The 18,964-nt window shown below is 40.3% G+C and overlaps 1 protein-coding gene across 4 annotated transcripts in view; it reads right to left on the reverse strand.

Moving 5' to 3' along the window:
* The window catches only part of LOC127654184 (disintegrin and metalloproteinase domain-containing protein 23-like), a 30,344-nt gene that overhangs the window by 2,575 nt on the left and 8,805 nt on the right, over window positions 1-18,964 (reverse strand). The window contains exons 10-27 of one of the 4 annotated variants that reach the window (XR_007971904.1): window positions 18,730-18,798; window positions 18,461-18,627; window positions 16,485-16,569; window positions 16,251-16,338; window positions 14,943-14,994; window positions 14,704-14,803; window positions 13,817-13,888; window positions 13,551-13,637; window positions 13,308-13,388; window positions 10,285-10,335; window positions 10,116-10,179; window positions 9,889-9,994; window positions 9,629-9,748; window positions 9,360-9,528; window positions 7,925-8,036; window positions 7,551-7,641; window positions 5,073-5,163; window positions 2,783-2,974 (exon numbers count right to left, since the gene is read on the reverse strand). Coding sequence is in view for 2 of the 4 variants with exons in the window: in XM_052141244.1 (XP_051997204.1) it covers window positions 5,073-5,163; window positions 7,925-8,036; window positions 9,360-9,528; window positions 9,629-9,748; window positions 9,889-9,994; window positions 10,116-10,179; window positions 10,285-10,335; window positions 13,308-13,388; window positions 13,551-13,637; window positions 13,817-13,888; window positions 14,704-14,803; window positions 14,943-14,994; window positions 16,251-16,338; window positions 16,485-16,569; window positions 18,461-18,627; window positions 18,730-18,798 (1,514 nt within the window). In the remaining 2 variants the exon portion in view is untranslated. The remainder of the gene's footprint in view (window positions 1-2,782; window positions 2,975-5,072; window positions 5,164-7,550; window positions 7,642-7,924; window positions 8,037-9,359; window positions 9,529-9,628; window positions 9,749-9,888; window positions 9,995-10,115; window positions 10,180-10,284; window positions 10,336-13,307; window positions 13,389-13,550; window positions 13,638-13,816; window positions 13,889-14,703; window positions 14,804-14,942; window positions 14,995-16,250; window positions 16,339-16,484; window positions 16,570-18,460; window positions 18,628-18,729; window positions 18,799-18,964) is intronic. The other 3 variants (XR_007971903.1, XM_052141244.1, XM_052141245.1) reach the window with 3 other exon arrangements.

Raw genomic sequence — 18,964 nt, forward strand, 5'->3', positions numbered from 1 at the left:
TTTGTGGACATTGTATTTTGGCTTCATTATACGCATCGCATAATTTAAATGAATTAAAACCAACTGAATACTGTTCACAAGACTCTACACTGTCATTTAAGGGTTAAACTTCTGGTGCACCTCATCACATGTCACAACAGTGTGACGTCGATTTCCATGAAGCACTCATACGGGCACAGCGCCAACAAAAGTGTCTCTGATAAGAAACCTCTTTAATATGTTCGATTGAAACCTGTTTGGTTTTAAAGAGGAGCTTCTCTAGTTTCATTTAATATGCCGCTTTAAAAAATCTCTTCATTTTTCGCACATCAGCGCTCTGATGAAGAGGATGTCCACATGTGTGGAACACGGGACCTTATTCCATCAAAAGTTGAAAATTGTAGTAATTATAATTTTTTTTTTTTCAACTATAACGCATTTGTGGTTTATTTAGCATCCTTTTAATATACATTTTGTTCTCAGTGTACAATACGGTTCAATTCATTAACACTAGTAAATGCATTCCTATATGTCTACTGTGCATTTTCACATTCAGAATCAATGGATGCATCCAAAAGCTGAAAAATGTTGCGTTCAGAGGCTTTATATGGAGTTAGGATGAAAATAAGATGCATTTCGTACTGTTCTGAGTCAATCACTAAATAGGGAGCAAGGGTGCATCCTATAGATTTCTAGGAATAATGAATAATGATATCAGAAAGCAGAGGCACAACAGTCACAACAACACTTGCTAGTGTTTACACATCTGCGAGTGAAAGAGTGAGATATCAGCAAAAAAGTCAGTAGGTGTGACAGTGTCGGCTAAAATAGAATTGTTTGGTGTTGAACATTGAGTCGCAGACAAATCTTGCCATTCATTTTTCTCTTCATGAGAGATGTAGATGTGTCAGATTTGTGAATGGATGATTCGTTTGAGTCTGACCTTATTTGAGAAATATCACAAAACTGATCCATTCTGAATAATTTGTTAAAGGGATAGTTCACCCAAAAATAGAAATTCTCCATTATTTACTCACCCTCATGATATCCCAGGTGTGTATGACTTTCTTTCTTCACCAGAACACATTTGAAGAAAAATAGAAAAATATCTCAGCTCAGACGGTCCTTAAAATGCAAGCGGATGGTGATCAGACCTTTGAAGCTCCGAAACATCACAGACAGTCATCATAAATGTCATCCATACGACTCTAGTGGTTAAATGAATGTCTTTTAAAGCATGTGATTGCTTTTGGTGTGAAAAATATCAATATATAAGCACCTTTTAACTATAAACCATCGCTTTCCGGTCAGCAGCTGTATATGCATTTATGAGTGCGTTGAGTTCACGCAGTCCTCGTGTCCTCGACATGTTATGGACGTAATCTCACATTCTCCTCTCGGTTGAGACATCAAGGAGTTGTATGGATGACGTTTAAAGGTCTGGTCACATCCACTTGCATTTTAAGGACCTACTGAGCTGAGATATTTTTCTATTTTTCTTCAAATGTGTTCTGGTGAAGAAAGAAAGTCATACACACCTGAGATATCATGAGGGTGAGTAAATAATGGAGAATTTCTATTTTTGGGTGAACTGTCCCTTTAACAAACTGGACTGGTCCTCGAGTTCATTGCAGGTTTTTGCATAGTTAGGCTACAGTCATCACCTGTCTGTCCAAGTATACATAACACAATGCGCAATCGAAGGATGTCAAATGAGGTGAGTCACATCATGATGGCGTCACATCTGTTTTTTGGAGTATGTGCACAATGCGGAGGCCAGTCGTGGTCCGATTAACGTGTATACATACTGGACAAAGCCGAGCTACTATTGCATTTTCTAGGACTGTTAGTCTGACTTTGCAAAAAATGTTTTAGTTGGACTAAAGCATTTCTATGACATTTAAAAAAGATTAATTACTGTTTTAGTCTGAAATTGAACGTTTATAGTGCATGTAAATGTACTGACTCAATGATCGGGCCTCAGTGGTTTACAGCTCTAGACAGGAAGATTATCAGTGAAAAATGATTTAAGTCAAGTCAAGTCAATTTAAAGTTCGGTATGTTCCTTACACAAAGTTGCCATATGATTTCAAAAGATTTTAAATACGGCACACAAGACATTTAGACCATTTAGTCATTTTGGAGCTTGACAGCCACAGTCCTCGTTCACTTTCATAATATGGAAAAGAGTGGATGTTCTTCAAAAAGTGTACTTTTTGTGATCCACAGAAGAAAGAAAATTATACCAGTTTGGAACGACGATGAAGGTCAGTAAACAATGACAGAAATACGTTTTTTGGGGTGAGCTATTCCTATAATCATGTAAAAGGATTTATAAAAAGTCTGTTATCCATAACATTTCTGTCTTCCATGTGGACATGCCACTCTAACACTGTTGGGTTGCGGTGGGTAAAAGCGGCACAGAGTGTCCCTTCCTTGACTGTGGGTGAGTATGTGTTAGAAAGACATCAAGGGATGTGCAAAAGAACATTACCTCCAAGGAGAAAACACTAACATAGACATAGTAAACAGCAAGAAAGAGTGTACAACATTGAGGGTCAGAAAAGGACGTCACACCCACAACATGAACGACGACGATACCACCAGGAACAACAAGAACTGCAACAACACCAACAACGACAGGGGTTTGACACAACCTCCCCATAGTGTGGCTTGATGTGGGGCATCCCAGCAGTTTAACATGCACCTGTCCATAGAGAGGTTAGGTGGAAGACGCCACTATCGCCGTATAGGGGGGTGTTGGGGGTAGCATGCAGGTAAAGTGCAGCGCGTGTGTCTGTACCAGGTCTCTGTGAAGCAGGCAGTAAAGGCAGCGGTGCCGGGCGAGTCCGGGTGGGGGGTGAGGGCTCTTGATCTGTTCTAGGTTTTCAGGGGGGCCCAGGGCCTTCCGGGAGATAAGAGGGCGTGGCAGCCAGCCATGGCACAAAGGCTGCCTACGACACAACCTCCACCCCTCTCCGCTTAAACTCTTACCCTTTCAGACAACGGAGGGGGGATTGAGAGAGAGATCACGGCGAGGAGAGCGGGTCAAAAACTCGTCATCCCTTCCCACCCCAACCAAACCTGCTTCTCAAACCAAGGAAAACAAAAAACAGCCCTCCCTTCACATGAGGTGAGCCCAGCCTTTGTGCGATGCTCTGATAGCACTCCGGTTTAGCTCTGGCTTGGTGCCAGTCTGCATGCAAACTCTAAATGGGCTCAGTCAAGATGCTATGTGCAGAGAAGCATGCTGTGGTGAGCTAAGTCCTCTTAGAGCATGAATGGTCAGCGGGTCTCAAGTCTAGGCCAAAACTTGCACTTAACACTGTTTCATTGGGTGAACATGAGTGTAAGCTGGCATTGGTGTCAACATGGCAAACATGTCTGCTCTCGTTTATTTCTTAAAGGTACACTGCAGAATTCTGGGCTGTCTATCGACATACGACATTGTGGTTGAAACAGCAGGAGCAATTGGTAAATTTTTGGAGGAATCTGATGGTTTAACCTTGTGCGACCCCGCGTCCACATGTGTGGAAGTTGTATTTTGGCTTTGTGATACATAACTCATACGCACTCTACGCTGTCATTTAAGAGTTAACCTTCTGATGTACCATGTCATGTGATAGAACAGCATGACACTGATTTGCAGGAAGCGCTCCTACAGGCGCAGCGCCAATAAAAGTGCCTCTAGTAAGACCGTCATTACGTTTTTTGATTGAAACCTGTTTGGTTGTAAAGGGTAGCATCTCTAGTTTCTGACTTTCTATAGCTTGGTATTACTTACAATTTCACAACTTAAACCCCTTTCACACCGCAAGCGGCATCGCGTGAAGAAGCGACAGGATCCCATTAATTATCAATGAGAGGACAGCGACTTTCGGCGACACAAGCTGTCGTGACCGTTGGCGACAGGGATCACCGTGGGGAGCGACAGAATGAAGACTTAGTCCCGCTGTCCACATATGTGGACATACGTTTTTAGGAAAACTATTTGCTCTAGAAATTAATTTAGCTTGTTTATTAGGTGCGTCAAGGTTAACATATGCTAAGGTATACCCATGGTTGCCTGTGATCACCAGATTAGACTGGATCTGACAAGCCACACCAGGAATATGACAGTAAGAAGAAAGACTGAAAAAATTTGATCTAAGCAAGTAGCATACAGTAGCCAGACCTTCTTTTCTTTGTTTACGGACATGACGTAAACACGCAAGGGCGAATGACGGAAACCTGACATTTCCTAGCAGATTGAACCTGACAGCTGAGAATGTAAATCACTATTGTGTGCTAACTGTTATGAATCGGGTTAATGACATGAGAAATCCTGCGTAGTGTACCTTTAAACAAGTTGCTAATCTATATTCAGAGACTTTGAGACCAAATGCAAAAATGCACCTATTTAATGTTCCTTCTTGCACACATGACATTCAGCAAAAATTGAGCTGTGGTTGCAGGAATCTTTTAAGGAAGCATACAAAGTAACTTTGTCCAACAATTCCCACCTTGCTATAATAACTGATATTTTACATTTTTGAAGTGTTAGCATGTCAAATTATTTAGCAGAAAAAAACTACACATCAATCTTGTCTATGTTATTGTCTTAAGTTCATAACTTTCATTACACATTACACAGTATCCATTTTTACCATGTGGCTTGCATGCATGTAAAGCAATGGGCCAGTCTGCAAGAGGTTCTGCTACAGTCTACAGAGGGTTAAATCAATTGCGTTAATACAACTTCATGAGGACATGTACTAAAACTGTGGTCAGGTGTTTTAAGGATAAGACATTTTTTATAGCGTGCCCCCCCATAAAATGTAATATATTGTGAATAAAAAAAATAAAAGCAATTAAGCTTAAAAATCAGTCTTTATATAGTACCACGTACGCAGCTTAGCATGTACAACCTTAAACAATCAGTTCACAAATGGCTGTTTTAGTATCTGTTGTCTGTAGCAGAAACCCAGGCCCTTGAAAGTGAGTGTTTGGTGGTATGTGTTGTGTGTATTTCTGCCAAAGTGTGTGTAAGTATTTGTGTAAGTGAGCCTGTTCCAGGCTGGCAGGCAATAGGAAGCATGCGGTGCAGCTCTTACTTAAATCCCCATCCCGTCCCCCCCAGCACTATGGCTGCCATCAGGATGGCCCCTGCGATGGAGCCTATGATAAGGTTGGTGGCGCTAGGACCTGCAGAAGGGCATGATGGGAGAGAAACATGACGTAAGCTGCAGGGGGCACCTGCACAGCATGCAGGGTTAACACATGAAATGCAGGAGTTCACTTTTGTTATACACTCTTTTGGTCATGTGGTTATTCAGGATGCGTGTGACAAAGGAAAAGCTCATTTTGCTTAGGAATCCATAGGGTAGATTTCGCTGATCTTACACTTGTTGGACTCTGATAGTATAGTGTCTGTGTGTGTGTGGGATGTTATTGGACATGGGTGGGCAGAATTTAGGGGCTGCAGATGTACTGACTTTGGCACAGGGTAGCGGCACAAGTCAAATCTAAAAGCACCGTGCTGTTTTGAGTTACCCAATATATATACACAGGACTGACAAATACAAACAAACATACACACACACACACACACACACACTCACACACACTCTGTTCAAAAACCTAGTAAGCTGGCTATGGTGGCAGCACTATAAGGCATCATTAGCAAACTCCTGACAAGAAAAGTAGCTTCTTGATTTTATACTTTATTATGATCAATTTCTAAAGCAGGGTACACTCTAAATTTCAACCGATAGTGGACTTTGCCGAGACCGATAACTAAGGTTGTGGGGAAAGGCAGAAAACCAAATAATTGGCTGATAGTTTTTCAAATCAATTTATATGTCAAATTTTTATTTTAATACTATGACGGGCACATACAAAGAGTCCTAAATGAATAAAACCCCAAATGCAGTTTATTGTTCAACAAAAGTTCCCCCAAAAAATTACATTTGGAGCAAAACGTGGGACTTTTAAGTATAAACAAGCCCGAAACACACTGGGACTCTTATTTTGAAATGACAGAATGATGAAAAAACTATCAGCAACTATTGGCATAGATTTGTGCTGATAATTATAGCTCCAAAAGGCAACTATCGGCACCGATTAATCGGTAAAAACCGATATATCGGTCTACCTCTAGTACACACTACACGATTTTTACAGTCCTTTACAATTGTTGCTTGTCAGAGTGTACGATATGATCCCACAGCAGCATGATCAAACGGGAAATCCACATGCTGCTTCCGAAAATGCATGTACTCTTGAAATTGACGGCATCCCCATCAGACATTTTTATCACACATCAATTCAAACCTGTTCACCTTTCCTTGTGGCGCTACTGAAGCATGTACTGAAGACATGGCTTCTGGTCCCGAGAAAACCAAGTACAAATGTTCGGGACCCTTCGAAATCAGGAAGTAATCACTTTCACATAAATAATGGGTTGCATTTTAGCTCTAAAATAAAAATCTGACGGTTAAGCTTTGGGCTGGGGTTTGGGTCAGGTAGTAGGGCTAAAAAGTATGCATTCCTGTTGACTGTATTACATCATTAACAACTAAAAATACAACTTGCTTTTGGCGCCACTCTGTGGACATTTATCATATAGCACCTCAACTGCACTTACAGCTTTGGCCACTGGGGTCAGTGTTTCGCACAGACTGATTTCAGCAGCCGAATTCACAGTGTGATCAGTCTGCTGACCAGAATTAGATCTTGGATAAAAGCCATGGCACACTGTGCAACATTATTTCAGACTGTCCAAAACACATTGCAGCCAAGTCTTTGGTCCCAATTATCAGTGACAGCGTTGGATAGGTGTTTTACACCATTAGCTTAGCAACGTGCTAACTTCAAACTTCAAATATTTTGTATTGAAATCAATCACCAATCAGTTGTGTCAAGTCTCTCATGTATAGCATTATTTTTTTTTAGAGCTTTGCCAAGTTTCCAAGATGGTTAGGATGCTGCCTTATAAGTCAGCTACCTACATAGGTAGTATGCACCAAAGAGGCTCATTAGGTTTTGGAACAGAGGTACAGACTCACAAAGGAACACTAACTTACAAACATACTCATCATGAACTTTCACCCACTCACGCACCCATCAGACCTCGTTAGAGTTGAATATTTAGCTCGGCACAGAAAATGGGCCAATTCTTAGGGGATTTTATGTCGGTAATGACGCTACAGTCCCTTCGTATGTCAGTGTCAGTCGATGTTTTTCCACCTTTGGAATCCTTTTCCTTGTTCTCGTCGATCTCTTGGTCTCATTTGTCGGTTTATATAAATGCCCCACATGGACCAGAGAGGGAAGCACCGCAACACTCCATAACACAGGGCGATAATCAAAATATCCACGATAATAGCAGCCAGGGGAGAGGAGAAAATAAGAGATGTACCCATCAATCAGTCCATTAATTACACGACATAGAAATAATTACAGGGCACCATCACATTCAACACAACGGACAAAGCCACTGGGAGAACATGTACACAACAACCGCACACACAGGGATCACACGATCTCCCTCTTGCTGGGGGAGTGGCATTAAAGGGTTAAGAGGTGCTTACTCTATTCCCCACCCTGTGCCTCCAAAAATCACCCCCAGGGCCAGAATGGTCCCTGCCACTGCCCCTATCAGCCTGTTTGTGGCCACGCTCACTGTGCAGAGGAAATAGGGGTGATTCAGCAGAAAAAATGTCACTCAAGGCCCCATTTAAAAAAACAAAACAAATGTACACGTACTAGTGTTTGTCACATTCTTGTGAGTGGACAGGGAAAATCCTGATGTAAAAAATGGGGCACTACAACATGATCTTTGGAAGTGACTTTGCGGTGGCTTGATAAAATTGCCATTAATCTGTATGAATGCATTTGAGCAATAGGCTATACGTTTTGTGTATGTATGCTTTTCATGTTTAAGGTGTTAGGAGAGGTCACGAACCCTTAGGACCCGGGTCCTCGATGACAGGTGGCTCTTTTGGGGGGTCGTGCATGCTGCAGTCAGTCCCTGCCCAGGTTGCATCGCATGTGCAGGTTGCTTCATTATTGCACACCTGAAGAGGGACACATTACTGTATCACTGATCTACAGTATCATTTATGATGCATGAACCCTAATTAAAAATCTAAATATTTTAAGATTTTTGGAAGAAAATGGGAGTGATGCTTGCCCATTCTACTATGCTAGGTTATTATGGGTGGTTGCAATGCAGTTGCTGAGGTGTTTTAGAGTGTTGCTATGCGGTTGCTAGGGTGAACTGGGTGGTTGATATGAGGTTGATTATTGGAGCAAGTCCAAAAAACTTGATATTCTGGTCCTTTGAAGTTTATGAGATATTTATCATCCCCCACATCAAAAATGTAATGCTTGCCTCTGCAAGTCATTTCCGGTTTTATACGGCTAGATACCGGATATACACAACATTGTAATATTTATCAGTTGCAGTGGAACAGAACTACATTAATCTGGTTTTCTGAATTAAATTCCTGGTTTAAAATGTGTGAGTGGATTTCTGTATTTGGTGTCTAGAAATTCAAGCAGAATTATTTTCAATGCTGTCTGTGGTGTTAAGCCCAAAGAACACTTCGGTCAGGCGCTAACGCTACGCGTCGACATACAGGACGTGTAATGCAAATTTTAGCATCAGAAGAGTGCTTGAGCACTGAACGCATGTGGCCCGCTTTTTCTCCATGTAATGTGTGTCCATCAAAGACGAAATCCCACACTCCACTTTAATTGAATAATGTGTCTTTTAACATCCTTTCTGTTCTTTACAGTCAGATAAAAATTTAAATGCACAAAAAAACGAGACTTCTCTCTCGTTAATGAATGAGATGCACGTTCAACTCTTAAAGCGACAGTACCATAATAGCGCTTGTTATACAAATAAATGTAAACTTAATGTTATAACTTGTAAATTGTACACATTATTTCAAAATTGACAGCTCGTATCATTATTATAAATACAATTTCAAGAAATAATAGTAATTGATATTTTTATAAAGTTAAAATGTGATAATAATCAAGACGGGGTAGCTCAGTGGTAAAGACACTGGCTATCACACCTGGAGTTTGCTGCAGAGTGATTCCAGCCAGGTCTCCTAAGCAACCAAATTGTCCCGGTTGCTAGGGAGGGTAGAGAGTCACATGGGGTAACCTCCTCATGGTCACTATAATGTGGTGGAATATAAAGACACCTTTATGGGTCTAAACTCCTGAGAGAAATAGTCCAGTATCTCTTAACAGTCGTAGCGTGCACTATTGAAAGGCTTGTGTTCTACTGTATGCTGACGCAAAGCGTTCACGTCAAAACCGAAGCACACTTTTGACTTTAGACTCGTCTGAGCAGCAGCAAGTGACAGATGGTAATCACTCACGCCGTGAGAAGAGCAGACGCGACCGCTCGGGCCAGACGGACACGCTGTGAGGTTCAGGGAGGAGATGGGTAGACATTTCCGCTCAAGGCACATCATAGAGGGGCCACACAGCGTACCGTCTTCCACATACCCTAGATCAGTGTCATCATCCAACACCACGTGTCCCCCACTGAGGAAGATGGAATAGTAGAAAATGGCAAGTATTTTAATGAAGATTTGTGAAATCCTATACAAATTCTAAGAAAACAGCAGAGATCAAAGAAACAGACCTGCAGTCCACCAGTCGCCCCTGATGATTAAAGGTGGTGGGAGTGATGTCGCCTTTCAGGGTCCCAATCTTTGGGCTTCTCCCAATATTGGAGCAGAGTAGGTACCCACAGAACACATCGCTGAAAATGTACAAGATCGGGAATACATTTTAGATGTTTTTTTTTATATCATACATTAATGCAGTTTGACCTTTTTTTCAAGTTCATACCTGCTGTGCCAAGTCTCATAGTCCCCAAATAATTAGGGGAACTGAACTTACTGTTTGCTGCAGGGGACCCATTTGTCTCCATCTCTCCCACAGTTCCCTTTTTCTGTCCCCTCTGTATTTAACTTTTCATAGCAGTGCTTCTCTGACCCTCCAGCCTCTGAGAGAAACAGAAAAAGCATTGGAGAAAGAGAAATGTAAAGTTTAATAGTTTAAAAAGAGAGGATAGAGTAAATATTGTGATTTATAACAAGAGCACTCAAGGCATCAGTGTCACTCACTTGGACCCCAGATGTATTTGCACTGACTGTCCCGGGTCTTACATTCACCACTATAACAACGGCCCTGGAAACAGCAGCGTCCAGCAGATGGATGAATAGATTAAATAAATTAGCATGGAAAATAATCTAAATACTGTTTAGCCATGCATGTAGTTGAGAAAGTTCTGACCTGATTGAGCTGGCAAGGGTAGCCATCTTGTTTATGAAGATTAGGGGGGCACTGGGGGATTAGCACAGATATTTCATTCAGTATTTTTAAACTGAATAATACAAACTGCGACACTACAATCCTGATATTCTGTTCTTAATTGCTAAGATTCAGTAGTGCTTGATCATTGAAAGTAAAACATTTACATATTAAACAGATTGAACATAAGTGCTGACATAAAAAATGGGCTCCAGGTGGTGATATCTAAATTAACTGGTTTGATTCAAGTCAAGAATATTATTTAACATGTCTGAATGAACCTGAATACCTTAGGATACATCAACAAAACACATCATGTAGAAATAGCTCCTTAAAGGGACAGTTCAACCAAAAATGAAAATTCTCTCGTCATTTACTCACCCTCATGCCATCCCAGACTTACTTTCTTCTGCAGAACACAAATGAAGATTTTTAGAAGAATATCTCAGCTCTGCTAGTCCTTACAATGCAAGTGAATGGTGACCAACATTTTGAAACTCCAAAATCCACATAAAGGCAGCATAAAAGTAATCCATAAGACCACAGTGGTTAAATCCATGTCTTCAGAAGTAATATGATAGGTGTGGGTGAGAAACAGATCAATATTTAAGTCCTTATTTACTATAAATTATCCTCCCAGCACTGTCAATTTCCACTTTCACTTTCTCTTTCTTCTTCTTGTGTTTTTGGTGATTCACCTACTTCATGCATATCACCCCCTACTGGGCAGGGAAGGAATTTATGACAAGAAAAGGACTTAAATATTGATCTGTTTCTCACCCACACCTATCATAACATGTCTGAACACATCACTTTAACCACTGGAGTCTTATGGATTACTATGTTTCCTTCATGTGACATTTGGGGCTAGAAAGGTCCGGTCACCATTCACTTGCATTGTATGGACCAACAGAGTTGAAATCTTCATTTTTGTTCTGCGGAAAGAAAGTCACACACATCTGGGATGGCAACGATGAGAGAATTTTCATTTTTGGGTGAACTGTCCCTTTAACTTAACAATTAGATAATAAAAGTTCTCTTATTATTCACAATTATGTATAATTCATAAAATGTGTCACAATTGCAGGCAGACTGTGATTTAGTGAATAACAGTGTTATAACTGAAAATCATCATCACTGGAAATGCCATCTCACAACTGTTACATCCCATTGACTAAAGTGAAGATCCTTCTCTGATGACACACTGCTGAGGTACGGCTCACTCTTGGGACGCTGTCATTTGTGTACCCCTTGCTTACTACTACATATTATAGCATACACACACTGAGCACTTAATTAGGAACATTATATTAATGCTGGGTAAGGCCTCCCTTTGCTCTCAGAACAGCCTCAATTATTCGTATCATGGATACCACAAAATGTTGGAAACATTCCTCTGAGATTCTGGTCCATGCTGACATGATTGCATCACGCAATCTCTGCAGATTTGTCATCTGCACATTCATGCTGCGAATCTCCCGTTCTACCACATCCCAAAGGTGTTCTGTTGGATTCAGATCCGGTGACTGGGAAGGCCAGTGAAGAACAGTGAACTCAGTATCATGTTCATGAAACCAGATTGAGATTTACTTTTGCTTTGTGACATGGTGCATTATCATGCTGGAAGATGGGTCAATTGCAGCGTGAAGGGATAAACATGGTTAGCAACAATACTCAAATTGGCTGTGGCATTCAAACGATAATTGATTGGTATTAAGAGGCCCAAAGTGTGCCAAGAAAACATTCCCCACATCATTACACCACCACCACCAGCCTGGACTGTTGACACAAGGCATGTTGGGTCCATGGATTCATGCTGATAGCTTCAAATTCTGACCCTACCATCTGTGTGCCTCAGCAGAAATCAAGATTCATCAGACTAGGCTCTGTTTTTCCAGTGTTCTGGTGAGCCTGTGTCCACTTCAGCCTCTTCTTTCTGTTCTTGGCTGACAGAAGTGGAACCTGGCATGGTCTTCTGCTGTTGTAGCCCATCCACCTCATGGTTTGACGTGCATTCTGAGATGCTATCCGTTTATCACAATTGTACAGAGCGGTTATCTGAGTTACCGTAGCCTTTTTGTCAGCTTGAACCAGTCTGGCCATTCTCCGTTGACCTCTCTCATCAACAAGGTGTTTCAAGATGTAAATTGGAATGCTGGTGTGGAACTTATATAAATAAAATAGTCTACTCCTCTCTCACCATTGCTAGCGTGCCAGTGATTACCCCTCCTCATGACAATGGTCGTCGACCCCTGCTCTCGAGACTGTTGTGCATGAAAATCCCAGAAGATCAGCAGTTACAGAAATACTCAAACCAGCCCGTCTGGCACCAACAATCATGCCACGGTCCAAATCACTGAGATCACATTTTTCCCCATTCTGATGGTTGATATGAACATTAACTGAAGCTCCTGACCCGTATCTGCATGCTTTTATGCACTGCTGCCACACAATTGGCTGATAAGATAAACATATGAATAAGTAGGTGTACCGGTGTACCTAGCAAAGTGGTCACTGAGTGTATGTTATAGCATCTAACACAATAGAAGCATGCTGCTGCAGCTGCTGAACAATATCACTTAACCCCTCCCATGTAAATCTGATCTAGACCTGTGGAGCTGGGGAGGAGGAGGGTGAATGCTTTACAAGGCTGCGACGCTGGACTTTATTTGAAGCTGTTGTGATGAGTTCCAGTTTTACACGTTTTGACAGAAGGGTGTAATTGCCTGATTGGTTTAGGTAGAGGCATGTCAGGTACTGAATCGGCCTGTGCCATGTAGAGTTTCCTAACTGAACTTAATAGGACATTTCTTTGAAAAATGCCGAAAAAGCAGAAATCATCTTTGTCCCTGGACTTTCTATGCAAACCTGATATGCTGTTTCTCCTTTAAAGTCATGGTTTGATCTTTCTGACATCACATTACAGGGAAGTTGCTTTCTCTTACTGCCTTTATCAGTATTTCATGATTGAAGCAGTTAGTACAAGTTAGAAAAAAGAACAAAACCTGTCCCGAGTCTCCTGAACAAGTCTCTGATATGTCACAGTCGTTCACGGCATATCGACAGCTGTATCCCCGAGGGTAAAACTGAGAGAGACATGAAAACAACTGATCAGTCCATTATAATTTGTTTATATTAATTATAATGTGTATATCCAATGAAATGTAAAGGTATAGAAGGTCCACAGTTGAATATAGTTTGGAAGAAGGTTATGATCATTGGGTGAGGAAGGATTTGAAGTGTCTCACCAGGCACGTGCCGTTGCAGCAGGGGCCGTCACTGCAGTGAGCTCCATTAGATAACGAACACTTTTTACAGCAGTCTTTATAGCATTCCTGTTAACGACACACACACACACACACACACACACACACACACACACACACACACACACACACACACACACACACACACACACACACAAATGTCTAGTAGGATAAACAAACAGGACTTGCATTGCATTCTCTTACTTCCTATCATTATTTGTAACAATAAAGGTTTAAAAAGTGCTCACCATTCGGGCCCCACAGTCACATTCCTCTCCCACTTCCACATAACCATTCCCACATTCTGTAGTCTCAAAAAGCTGCCAACACACAAAACACACAAATGTTTTATGCAGCACCATTCCAAATGTAGATTTTAGTTATGGGGACGCATAAGGATTGATGTCAGTGAACATTATCAATGAATAATGACTAAAATCTCAGTCTGTTCCTCACACTAAGCTATCATATGGCTTCAGAAGACTTGGACTATAGCGTTATAAGGACTACATCTTTGGTAGGGTACAATGGGGCTTTTCTGGTCACAATGTTTTAAGATTGAAAAAAAAAAATGCATTTCTTTTTATTGAATATTGAGGCTCAACATTAGTTTGTGTGAGAAGAAATATTAACAGAAGATTGTTTTTTGATTCAAATTTACATTTACATTTTTAAAAAAGGTGGCGAGGGGGTCTTTTAGCCTATACTTTGGGTAAAAGGCCCACACACTGTGTAAAAGCCCCCTAAGGGGAGAGTGGGGTAAGATGAGCCACTCTGTGTATCTAGGTAAAAGTACATATTTTTAGTCATGTGACCTTGCAATCAGAACGTATCGATCATTTCTGATTAAAAGTGTATTTCTATAGAAAAAGTGTTTTGTTTTGCTGGGCAAAGTAACATATTTACTTTAAAGGTATTTTCCCAAGCTAATTTATTTAGCCCCATTGTAACCTTTTTATTTGTATTTTTTTAGTGTTTTTGAAATATTTCGAGTTTGAAAGCTCCAGTTAACCCCATTTGTGGCCTTCAGCAAGATATTTCCGTTTGTAAATCAAGACTTTTTAATTTAATTGTATAAGCGATTTTAAATGAACTGTTCCTTGCAGGTAGAAGTGCTTTGTTTGATCCATCCTACCTTACTGGGTTTGTTGAACAGACATGAAGCGCCCCCTCTTAGAAGGAAGTTTCTGTAGTCACTGATGCTGCATTTAGAAAACCTGCGAGGGTGTTGTACACTACAAGGGAGAGCAAATATACAGGGGAGAAATAAAGCTACATAAATCAACAAATCTGAGAAACTAAGAGATAAAAATGTCCGGCAGGCAGTGGGGAGAGCCTGTGGGATAGTGTGTGTTTGTGTGTGTTTAACGATACCCAGTGTCCTCCATTATACATCCCACCCATGAATCCATGCAGCCGCACTCCTCTGAGAGAACACAAGACACAGCGAGAGAGTCTGTAAATTCACTTTAAATAGCAACTTTTATAAACTTTTACAGCGAGCAACTAAATAAACTAGTTTGGCTTTTTTTGGAGGAAAATCAGTATTTGCAAGGCAGCAAAGTTTTAAGTAGGCTGATGCTTTAAGCTTTGGTTCTGTTTAAATGAAATGCAGCATCAAAGCCGCTTTGTCATTGTCAAAACTTACTGTGTATCTTGTTTTCAGTCGGCTCGACACAAGAACACATGCAAATGGTCAAATAATATATGCAAAGAACATTAGACCGATCGCAGTTCAGTACGCACATATTGCAACAATCAGAAGTCAATGAGAGGTTTTCACACTTTAATCTTCAATTTCTTAAAGGGACAGTACACCCAAAGATTTAAATTCTCTCATTTACTGAACCTCATGCCATTTCAGATGTGTCTGACTTTCTTCTGTTGAACACAGATTTTTAGAAGAGTATCTCAGCTCTGTAGGTACATACAAAGCAAGTGAATGGTGACCAGAACTTTGAAGCTCCAAAAAGCACATGAAGGGCAGCATAAAACTAATCCATACTACTCCAGTGGTTTAATCAGCGTCTTCAAAATAATTTTAATAGGTGTGGGTACTTTCACTTTCTCATTCTTATTCTTTAGTTTTTAGGCGATTCGCATTCTTCGTGCATATCGCCACCTACTGGTCAAAGATGGAGATTTATTGGAAAAAAGGACTTCAATATTGATCTGTTTGTTACCCACATCTATTATAACAATTTTGAAGACATTGATTTAATCACTGGAGTAGTATGGATTACTTTCATGCTGCCTTTATGTGCTTTTTGGAGCTTCAAAGTTCTGGTCACCATTCACTTGTATTGTTTGGACCTACAGAGCTGAAATATTCTTCTAATAACAAATGAGATATTCTCATTTGTCTTCTGCCGAAGAAAAAGCCTAAATACTAAACAATGAGATGAGTGTGTGAACCATTCTTTTAAAAACTATAAACTATGCAAAAACTAAAAATAGATCAAATAGAATAGAAACACCAAAGGCTGAAATTATCTACAAAACAAAGATCGTATGTAGTCGGTATGTTAAGCGGTTTGGGCTGAATTAATTTCAGAAATGAAATATTTAGGGTTAGGGGTTTAGGCCAAACCCAAACTAAAATGTTTACGGAATATCAGTACAATGCTACCTTGCAATCACTGTAATAAAGTTGCGTGACACAAGGAGATGATACAAACGTACTCCTCCTGATCACAGGATCCCACTGGATGCCCAGATTTTGTGCTAAGCTCTGAGAGAGAGTGGCAGCCATCGTCCATGTACTGCCGAACTGAAACAGTGAACAGATACAGGGCAGCAAATGACACTCTTGTTAAGCTGTCTCTTCATTTGTCAAACCCAATTGCTGTAAGTAAGGTTTTACTTTAAACTGATCCATCTCTTAAATCACAATGCATTATTTATGTCCAAGCTCACCTCACTGACACCGACTCCTCGTCCTTTGGAACATACGCCACCAATATATGCAACACTGCTCCGACCATAATGAAATGTCACATTTCTGCAATAAGACAGACATTTCTATCAGCATCAACTCTCACTTTAAATAACTGCGTTCCAAAAACAAGGACATTTAATCTAATTCTTAGGATACATTTCCATTTCTGCCAAAACTCTTCACTTTACTTCACATGACTTTTCAGTATACATATATATATAAAGCTCTAGAAAAAATGAAAACACCACTGCAAAATGATCAATTTCTCTGGATTATTATTTATAGGTATGTGTTAACATTTTAGTTTTATTTTATAAAGTACTGACAACAAATTACAAATAAAAATATGGTCATTTAGAGCATTTATTTGCAGAAAATGACAACAAAGATGCCGTGTTTTCACACTTTGAATAATGCAAAGAAAACAAGTTCATATTCATTTTTAAACAGCACAATTCTGATGTTTTAAGAGTTCATAAATCAATATTTGCTGGAATAATCCTGATTTTCAATCACAGCTTTCATGCGTCTTGGCATGTTCTTTGCCAGTCTTTCACATTGCTGTTGGGTGACTTTATGCCACTCCTGGCGCAAATATTCAAGCAGCTCGGCTTTATTTGGTGGCTTGTGGCCGTCCATCTTCCTCTTGATCACATTCCAGATGTTTTCAATGGGGTTCAGGTCTGGAGATTGGGCTGGCCATGACAGGGTCTTGATCCGGTGGTCCTCCACACCTTGATTGACCTGACTGTGTGGCATGGAGCATTGTCCTGCTGGAAAAAACAATCCTCAGAGTTGGGAACACCGTCAGAGTTTTCTTCCAGGATAACCTTGTGTGTGGCTTGATTCATGCGTCCTTCTCAAAGATGAATCTGCCCAATTCCAGCCTTGCTGAAGCACCCCCAGATCATCACCGGTCCTCCACCAAATTTCACTGTGGCTTGAAGACCTCTCCAGGTCTCCATCTAACCATCAGATGACCAGGAGGAGGATCGGTGATGATCTGGGGGTGCTTCTGCATTATTCCAGGTCTGAAAACACGGCATCTTTGTTGTTATTTTGACCAGTTGTCATTTTCTGCTAATAAATGCTCTAAATGACAATATTTTTATTAGGAATTTGGGAGAAATGTTGTCAGTACTTTATAGAATATAACTAAAATTTCATTTTACTCAAACACATACATATAAATAGTAAATCCAGAGGTCTCATAATTGTTTCCCCTGTATATACAGTATATATATATATATATAGTATACTCACTGAGCACTTTAGTAGGTACACATGTATGCTAATTAGCCAATCATGTGGCGGCAGTGCAACGCATAAAATAATGCAGATATGGGTCAGGAATTTCAGTTAATGTTCACATCAACCATCAGAATGGGGAAAAATGTGATCTACTACTACTACAACAGAAGACCACATCGATATATATAACAGATATATACAGTATATAACAGCCTGTCCTGTTTTATTAAAACAAATATATATATTAATTGTTTTTATAAAAACATATATAACAGAGCTGCATTGCTGAATTAAGGGAATCTCAATAAATTACAATGTAATGGGATGAATGGGGGCAAGCAAATTGTCATCCCCAAGAACTACAGCGATAGAGCAAAAAAGTTCATGTTTCATTTTATCGGTTCTTCTGGGACTAAGTTCAGGATCCGGTTAATTATATCAGTCGTAAGACCCCACAAAGCACATTAATGGCACCATATCCTAAAAAAATGTCATTCTTCATTTACAACTGCTCTTTGTCTTGTCATTTAACACTCTTTTCCACAGAAACCTACACTTCACTTTACAGAGACAACCTTTCTGGAGGATGCTGATCGCAGCACACAACGCTCCAGTTTCTCGGGACTGAACCGGCAACCTTTGCTATTATCTTACGTCCTTTACCACTAGGCTACCCTTGTTAATTCAAGAGACTGCAACTCACGTGAAAAGATGCACAGCATCAGCATTTGTGTTGATGTTTTGTTGTCGGTACTTTGAAAAATCTCTTAACATATCCAGTGGCTTCACACTGAGAGGAATCCGATCCCTGTCCGTCCAAATCTCCACAGCGACCAGAACCACCCGCGTATTCAGCTGCTCCTTAAAAATCTAAAGGGAGAATTATTGGAAATTTAGGCTAAGATGAAAACAAGATGAAACAGTAAAAGATTCATTTTAGGGTATTTTGCAGCAATAAATACGCAGACATACAGCGTCTACCAGGTTAACCACTGATTTGGCCGAGTTCCGGGTGTGCTTTTTACTCTTATGCCTTTTAAACTGTAAAACAAGAGGTCAGAATAGCAACAGCAAGTGAACAGCAGCTTGTTTTTGGCTTCTGTAGTATGTTAATGGTATGGCAACATTTGTCATTCAGTGCCCTCTAGTGGAGAGTTTCTATAGTAAAATGATCAGAATTCTGAATACCGTTGTTTAATTAATGAAA

The sequence above is a fragment of the Xyrauchen texanus genome, chromosome 13, assembly GCF_025860055.1.
Source record: "Xyrauchen texanus isolate HMW12.3.18 chromosome 13, RBS_HiC_50CHRs, whole genome shotgun sequence".
NCBI lineage: Eukaryota > Metazoa > Chordata > Actinopteri > Cypriniformes > Catostomidae > Xyrauchen > Xyrauchen texanus.